The sequence below is a fragment of the Tiliqua scincoides genome, chromosome 2, assembly GCF_035046505.1.
Source record: "Tiliqua scincoides isolate rTilSci1 chromosome 2, rTilSci1.hap2, whole genome shotgun sequence".
NCBI classification, from domain to species: domain Eukaryota; kingdom Metazoa; phylum Chordata; class Lepidosauria; order Squamata; family Scincidae; genus Tiliqua; species Tiliqua scincoides.
The window spans coordinates 265,730,361-265,738,628 of record NC_089822.1 but is presented as its reverse complement, the minus strand read 5'-3'; the positions used below and the strand labels follow the sequence as shown (position 1 = coordinate 265,738,628).

General features: G+C 49.3%; 1 protein-coding gene across 5 annotated transcripts; it reads right to left on the bottom strand.

Moving 5' to 3' along the window:
* Positions 1–661: 661 nt before the first annotated feature.
* LOC136640394 (zinc finger protein ZFP2-like) lies at positions 662–7,966 on the bottom strand. 5 transcript variants are annotated; one of them, XM_066615500.1, is made up of 7 exons: positions 7,921–7,966; positions 7,374–7,514; positions 6,476–6,603; positions 5,199–5,281; positions 4,400–4,526; positions 3,011–3,100; positions 663–2,436 (listed from the first exon to the last, which is right to left on the bottom strand). In XM_066615500.1, the coding sequence occupies exons 3-7, from the start codon at positions 6,531–6,533 to the stop codon at positions 1,028–1,030; spliced, it is 1,767 nt and encodes a 588-aa protein (XP_066471597.1). In that variant the 5' UTR covers positions 6,534–6,603; positions 7,374–7,514; positions 7,921–7,966; the 3' UTR covers positions 663–1,027. The 5 variants fall into 5 exon arrangements, with proteins under 5 accessions (XP_066471600.1, XP_066471597.1, XP_066471598.1 ...); XM_066615501.1 differs by having other exon boundaries at positions 6,476–6,590; XM_066615502.1 differs by lacking the exon at positions 6,476–6,603 and having other exon boundaries at positions 664–2,436.
* Positions 7,967–8,268: the final 302 nt, after the last annotated feature.

The window sequence follows — 8,268 nt, the reverse complement described above, 5'->3', positions numbered from 1 at the left end:
CCAAACCTGGACAGAAAGACCTGTGTCTCTCTCGCTGCTGATCCCCTGCAAATGTGATTCAAGGCAGAAATGAAAGACAGCAGAAAGGTGCCCTTCAGTGGATGGATTCATTTCACTAATGTCTCACAAGCGACAAAAGAGTAGCAGGGGAGGACTCTTCTGAAGAGAAACAATATAAACAAATCATAGGATGGAGGCCATTGGCAAAGCCATCCTTGGGGGCTCCAACAGCCCATGAATCTGGAGCTTTCAGTGGCACCAACCCCTAGGAATGGACAGCCAGGGTGTGTCAGGGCTCAGCCCACGCGTCGTTCAGGAGCATGTTGGGATCCTAGGCTGCACGATCCTACCTGCTGCAGGGAGGCAGTGTTGGCATGAGGGCTTGACCTGGCACTGGCTGGAGTTCAGGCCCCTACGCTCAGCACTCCTCCCCTATCCCAGAGGATTTGACCCAGATTCCACTTCACCACCCAATTCCTCCTGCTCTCTCCTGGGCTGTGCTTCTTCTTCTTGACCTTCTCACTTCACATGAGAACGCAACCGTTCTCAGCAGAACTCAACTGTTCTCAGCGGAAGCAACAACTGTTGGATCTCTTGCGCGAGCTGTGGACTGAGTTTTTTCTCTGCTGAATGTCTGTGTAGTAGCAGCAGCAGTGAAAGAGAGTCTGGTCTTGCTTTGTGCAAGGCCTTTTATAGGCCTTGAACTATCGCGAAACCTTCATTCATTCATTCATATGAGTTCCACCTCTAATATATTCATTTATGTAAATTTATTCAAATTTTAAATGTAAAATTAATTCCTTTATTCCCAGCCCCTGACACAATGTCTGAGGGATGATGTGGCCCTCCTGCCAAAAACTTTGGACACTCCTGGTCTAGTGAATTAAAACTTATGTTTAAGTGAGTAAATATTTAGTTCATAGTAAGTAAAACTTTTGCCATATTTAAATACTTCTTGACTATTCTGGTTCTCAAACCTCTCTGTTGTGCTCCTCAAATTTCTAGTCAATTGTAAGTGGATCTTACATTAAGCAAGTTTGAAGTTCCCTGATTTATATGGTTTCTCCTTTGCGTGTGTTCCTTGATGCCGAATCAGATGTGAGCTCTCACTGAAGCTCTTTCCACACTCCAAGCATTTGTATGGTTTCTCCTCCATGTGGGTTCTTTGATGCACAGTCAGGCTGTAGCTCCTAGCAAAACACTTTCCACACTCCAAGCATTTATATGGTTTCTCCCCTGTGTGGTGTCTTTGATGCACAGTCAGGTCTTTGCTATGACAGAAGCTCTTTCCACACTCCAAGCATTTATATGGTTTCTCCCCTGTGTGGGTTCTTCGATGCACAATCAGCTTTGAAGTATCATTGAAACTTATTCCACATTCGAAGCATTTATATGGTTTCTCACCAGTGTGGGTTCTTTGATGAATAGTCAGGCTGTATCTCCTACTGAAACATATTCCACACTCCAAGCATTTATATGGTTTTTCCCCTGTATGGATTCTTTGATGATTAGTCAGGTCTGAGCTGTTACTGAAGCTCATTCCACACTCTAAGCAATCATATGGTTTCTCGCCTGTGTGGGTTCTTTGATGCAAAGTCAGATGTGAGTTCCGACTGAACCTCTTCCCACACTCCAAGCATTTATATGGCTTCTCCCCAGTGTGGCTGCTTTGATGAATGGTCAGGGCTGAGCTCTGACTGAAACTCTTTCCACACTCTAAGCACTTATATGGTTTCTCCCCTGTGTGGCTTCTTTGATGGTAATTCAGGCTTGAGCTCCTAGAGAAGCTCTTTCCACACTCAATGCATTGATGTGGTTTCTCTCCTGTGTGAGTCCTGAGATGCAAAGTCAGCTTCCTGCTATGAATGAACCTCTTTCCACACTTTAAGCATTGAAATGGTTTTTCCCCTGTGTGCGTTCTTTGATGCAAAGCCAGGCTGTCACTCCTACTGAAACACCTCCCACAGTCCAAGCATTTATACGGTTTCTCCCCTGTGTGGATTCTTTCATGCACCGTCAGGTGTTTTCTCTCACTGAAGCTCTTCCAGCACTCCAAGCATTGATAAAGTTTTTCCCTAGTGTCATTTATTTGATGCACAGACTTTCCAGTTTCTTTTTCTGGATCAACTGGAATGACATCGAAGTCCCTCATATGAAGAGCATCACCTATATTACTCCATTCCTTTGTGTCACGTCCATGCTGCTCCTCTGGTCTGTCATAATGCACAGCTTTCTCCCTTGCATGAGTCTTTTTATGGAAGATATGGTCTGTGCTGGTGCTGAAGATCTTTCTCGTCTCAGACAATATAAATGCTGGCCTTCCCTCCTCCCTCCTTGATCCATCCTGGTCTCTAAATGTTACTTCCTGTACATCCTGCCTGTTTGTTTCTGGTGACACCCCACGTGGTTTCCTTTTATCCTCTTCTCTATTGCTTCCTGGAACAGAAAGAGAAGCTTAATGAGCAGCCCAATAGAGAAATGGGACCTGTAATACCAATACCTTAGCATATTTTCTCAGAAGAAAACACCAGCGGGTTCAGTGGCACTGACTCCCAGGAAGGTATTTATTAATTTATTTCCGGTATTTTTCTCCTTTCTTTCTCCCTAAAGGGTACCAAGGCGGAAATTCAAAGCACTGCTTAGAACTGCAGCCCTCTCAGTAAATAATTCAAAGTTGGCTTTTGTTCAGGAGTAAAAAATTACAACTGCCTGGCTTGTTGCAACCTGACTCACCCTGGAATTGGGGGAGTTTTAATCCCTTGTAGACAATATTTCTTTGGAAAAGTCACAAGAGGGGTCCTCCCTCCAGATTTTCTAAGGCTTCACAGCAGTTTCAATGCCATATTATCTGTGCCACAGGGCAGCACAGGGGTCAGGTCCGCAAATGTTTCTCCCTTAGAGGACATTTGGTCAAAATTTTGCTTACAGTGGTGAGTTGTCCCCATACAGCCACTACACACTGATACACAGTTACTGTTGTATTAAGCGGTGTTGTGTGTAATAGAATTACCTTCTGATTCCTCTTCTTCCTTGAGCTTCTGGAAAAATGCACCCTCCCATTCCTCCAGCTGGGTAACAAAGGAATGTTTGGGAAACTCCTCTGAGAAAGAAACAAGAGAATGAGTTCCTTCTAGATACAAAATAGCAAGCCTTTACAAACGACCGCCCCCCCCACCTCCAAAATGGCTCAGAATGGGACAGGACAAAAGGTGACCTCACTGAACTCTTGCACATGAATGAGCTGCATTGTCAGCTCTGAAACTGTCTGTCTGGTACAGGCTCACTGCTCATGAGTGCTGGAATGATGGACCAGTTGGGAATCCAGTTGTGAACCCAGCCAAACTTCTCTCATCAACCTCACAGCACATGGAAGGGAAGCCTCCACCAGAAGGCCTGCTGTCCTTCTTCTCTTCTGGCAATTCCCTCTGCAAAGAGACTGGGAATTTAAGCAAGCAGACAAATCAGGTGGCCTTCTCCTGCCTTTTCATCTCCTCAGCAAGACTCTCACAAGAGCACCAGAGTCTCAGTCTGGAGCAGCCATAGCTAAGTGGATGCATACTTGTTTTGAACACAAAAGACCCAGAAACCATCCCTGGCATCGACTCAAGAGAGAGCTGGGAGACATCCCTGCTTGAACCCCTGGACAACTTCTGTCAATCAGTGTAGACAGTACTGAGCTGTTTCTCTGAACAAGAAAAAGAATCAAGATCTAGTCACAAAAGAACACCAAGAGATGGAGTACTCCAGTGGCCTCTTCATCTGTTTGGCTCTGATGCCAAATAGGTCTGGCAAAGTGGCAAGTTGCAAAAGCCTTTTTTGACACCTGCACAGACCAAGTTCAAGAAGGCATCAGCTACAAGCCCTGGAGGTGATCTGGAAAACATATGTGGGAGTCAGGAGAAATAATTTTCCGTCCTGAGCGCCCTTCACTTTAGACCTGAAACCAGTAAACCAGAGGAGACCCACATCATGCTCCCAGCACAACACACCAGTGTTGCTCTGGAGACATCAAGAACAGGTCACAGATCCACATGTCATGGATCCTTCAGTCAGCCAGAGAAACCCCAGATTCCACTGGTGATAGGTCATACAAAATCCCACCAGCAGCAGCACCTAATCCTAGACAAACCACCAATTCATGGGAGAAGAAGCTGAAGAATACAGAAGGAGGACTGCAGAAGGCATAACAAGCATGGTCAAGTACTAGTGGTGCATTTTGCAAGTCCAGAGAGCATCGATCACGCCATGTTCAGCTCTAACAGTAAAGAACATCAGGCATATCCAGGACATGACTTCCAACCCCACACCCCCCATTTTATGGTGCAATCTTAACAGTGGGAAACAGGAAGAGCAGCTCACGCCTTTGGTTCCTACACACCAAGAAGAAGGACACCCTTACCCACAGAGGACACCATCCCGTAATTCTCTGGCATGACATCCCTGTACAAAGCCTTTTGGCCTGGATCTGACAGAGCCCCCTCTTCCTCTTTGACATGCACAGTCAACACCTCGGAGGATACCAGACCCTGGAAGGAAAAAATAAAACAGTTCTGTTCCCAGAGAGAACATCCTACCCTTTTGATAGAACATTTCAGCATTCACTGAGCCTGCTCTTGCACTGGGCCATAATCTGGTTGGGCCACGTCACAACCTCAGCCTGTCTTCAGCCACCTTCTCTTGCTCATTCTCATGCACAAGCACCCAGTTGCATCCATCTGGCATTCATTCAAACCCCCAAATCTAAAACCAATCATGATGAAGCGAATGGCCAGCAGCAGCAGCTGGGCCAAGGTGTCCAACTGGTGGAGGGGGCAGAGGCTCCCTAATAAGGACACTTAAAACTGGACAGTGATGTGTGTGAGGGACTCCTGAAGTGCTCAGGAGAAAGGCTCCCAGCCATTCCTCACTCCAGCCACCATGATCAAGGGCCCCCCCACCAATGCAGTAGAAAAAGCAGGAGTGCTGCTTAGAGAACAGATTCTCAACTCCAAGGAACATTACACAACATGTGAGGGCGTCTTAATAAATGGAGACAAATTACAAGATTTTACTGTTTTTCTGACTCGCCAGCCCCTTGAGTTCACATGCATTCTTCTGAGTGGTCAAATACAATATTTAAAGCACCAGACAAAAAGGCCTGGAAGACAGTAGGAGGACAAGGTGCTCCTTGCATGTTGCTTTGGTGATCTGCTCCTTACCTGAGCAGACTGCAGAGTGGCTGATTCTGCTCCATGAGAAAGAGGAGATGGTCTGCAATGTGGCCCTGATGCCATCCCACTGCCTGTGAGGGAGACAAGCCTGATGGGAATTTGTTGACCCTTCGTGCCCTCTTCCTTCTGCAACTTGACACTATTTCCCCGACCCAAAAATGCCTCAGTTGGGTGAGACACTCACATCCTCATTCTTCCCCTCTCTGCCTGTCTAGTCACCTCCATGCAGTCCTTTCTCCTTCAAAGCATTTCAGGCCCACCGAGACTCACATGTTCTGCTGCAGTGTTTGCCTCCATACAGTCCTCCTGCAGCTGGTCTTTCACAAAGCCCAGTTCCTAGGAGTGACCTTGAGCAGCACACAAGACAGGTGCTGTATCCATTCCAGGTGATGTCCTGGAACTCGGATGAGTAGACCTGATTGGGGGGACACCCTGATTTGCCAATGCAAGGGACAGGAGGAGATCTGATGTAATGGGGGCATCTTGGCAGGGCTGTTTCCCAGAACAGTCATGGATGGAAGTTCTGTTATCTCTCTAAGGGCCCAGTCCTCATGGCCATTGGTGCTGGAGTTAGCACCAGCTCTAGGGGTCATAAATGTGCCATACAGCAGGCTCCAGGCTAGTGCCAGGTGAAGGATGTGCAGCCACTGGAGGCAAGTCTACTGGGCAGCAGTGCAGAATTTTGGGGCAGTGGAGAGGTGCTCTGGAGTGAAAGATGGGCAATGCATTGGGAGGAACCAACCCGGGAGAAGGTGGGGCCAGCAGAGACCTCTTCTGCCAGATCCTATCCTCTGTGTTGGGCTGAAAAGCCCAACACCAATCTTTTTCCAATCTGCACTGCCAAAAGAGCCAGCACAGACTTGACGATTCCCATTGTGGGGTCTGTGTCCTTATTCAGGGGAAGAAGACAAACGTACCATGAGGATACCTCAGGCTGTCTCCGTGGGGACACTGGATGCAGCAGTAGCCTACTTGGCAATGCTGCACCTGGTGCCACTGGAGCGCTTAAGATTCGGCTGATTGGAATGATGCAGAGGTTTTGACAAAGGCTGTGTGAAGGCAGGGCAGAGATCTGGGGCTTTGTCTTCTCTGGGCCAGGCCTGGAGGCTGGAAGGACCCTTTTCGGCTGCAAACTCCAGCTCTCTTAGGAAAGAGTTTTATTCCACCTGCCTCTGTTCATACCAGGAGCAAAGAAGCAATAGAGGATGATGGTAAAGATATAACGTACAATGAAAATACACTTTAACACACTTGAAAGCACCCACCCCCTTCCACTTCAGGGACAGTCCCAGGCCTCGTAGTTCTCCAGCGTCCCGCCTTCATCCTGCTATCTAGTGCAACTCCTTTAGCTTTGACACTGTTCAGCCTTCTGTGTTGTTCCTGTGAAACAAACCTCCCAGCATAGAAACAAAGCCCTTTAAGGACAGACCCAGAGATTAGCAGGCAAAGGGGGGGACGGATGGGATAGTCACAGGTCTTCTTTCCAGACATCCCCTCCACTGACTCTTCAGCCTGCTTTTGAGGGGGTCTTCTCTCCCCCCTCCCATGACTCCCCCTCCCTTCTCTCCCCCCTCCCCCTCCTCTCCCCCCCATCTTCCCATTCACAACCACTCTTCACCCATCTAGGAATCTGGAGCCACTGCTTTTAACCCTGAGAATGCCTGTGAGCAGAGGAAAGACTCCTTGCAGAGGATTCCTGGCTGGACCCTCCACTCCCAGGCGGGATGGGAAGCGCATCTCCTCCAGCCAGGCATCCCATCAACCTCCTCCCTGATGCAGCATCTCATGCACAATGAGCAGCACAGACTCTGTGGCTCAGTCCGGAGTGATGAGCTTCTCTCCCCCAAAGGTTGCAAGTGGCAAACTCTGACCCAAGCTGTCAGTACCACACTGGTGGTACTTCTGGAAGTGTCTGGTGATATGCATGGGATCCCTGGACACCTACTGCCTGACTGCGGGACCAGCAATGCAACACAACAGCTGTCCCGTCCACCCAAAGCCCTTCCTGGTGTCTGTCACATCATATCTGGGCTCCCAACCTGGAAGTGACTAGTGATGATGTCCTCACCAGTTCCTTCCAGTGGCAGAAGGTCAAACGTAGAGAAATGCTGTTTAAGGGGAATGAAACCCCCACCACATCACCCACCCAAGTGAAACACATACCTGGAATGATGGTTTGACAAAGGCTGTGTAAGGTTAGAACAGAGATCTGGGGCTTTGTCTTTCCTGGTTCAAGCCTGGACGCTGGAAGGATCCTTTTCAGCTGCAAACTCCAGCTCTCTCAGGAAAGGAGTTCCTCTGCCTCTGTTCATGTCAGGAGAAAGTTGAGAATAGTCCAAGCAAGAAGGGAGGATCTGAAGGATACGCAATTAAAAGACAAGACACTTGAGAAGCCCCCACCCCCTTCCCTTTCAGGGACAGTCCCAGGGCTCAAACATGGTTCTCAGGCATCCCTCCTGTGCCTGGCTCTTCCTGCCACTCTTGCAGCTCTGACACTGCTCCTCCTTTGGCCTTGTCCCTGTCACACACACCCCAGCACAGCCCTCTAAGGCAGACCCAGAGGGTCACATGCAGCTGGGGGGGGGATTGTCACAGCCCCCGCTTTCCCTTCCCTGGCTGAACTTTGAGCCTGGCAGTCTCTCCCCTCTGGGGCTTCTCTCCCATCTGTCCCTCTCCCACCCACCCCCAGGAGCCCTGGGACCCCACTCACCGCCCCAAAAGGGATCCACCAGGGAGGACTGTGGGGTGGGGGAGGGAGGCAAAGGAAGGGGCGGGGCAGGTACTGACTCAGGGATTCACTCCTCCTGTTAACCCTCACAGTGCCTGTGAAGAGAGGAAGGCCTGCTGGCTGAGCATCCCTGGCTGGACCCTCCTCCTGGATGCAGCATCCGAGGCACAGTGAAGGGCATGGACTGAGAATCTCTGCTGGTCCCCCGCCTGTTGCTCACAGTGGGGCAGGCGAGGGGCGTCTTCGGAGGGGTTTTTCCGTCTCCCTCCTGCCCGTCTCCCTCCTGACTGATCTCTCTGCAGCACAGCAGGGTAGGCCTGGAAAATCTCA

What these genes read in the sequence shown, in the direction of transcription:
- LOC136640394 (XM_066615499.1), bottom strand. Translation starts at nt 6,701, where the DNA reads ATGTCTGGAAAGAAGACCTGTGACTATCCCATCCGTCCCCCCCTTTGC. An exon ending in TGTCCCTGAAGTGGAAGGGG is followed by an intron (nt 5,282 to 6,475) that starts GTGGGTGCTTTC and finishes TCTCCCTCACAG; the next exon opens with GCAGTGGGATGGCATCAGGG. An exon ending in GGAAGAAGAGGAATCAGAAG is followed by an intron (nt 2,437 to 3,010) that starts GTAATTCTATTA and finishes TTTCTGTTCCAG; the next exon opens with GAAGCAATAGAGAAGAGGAT.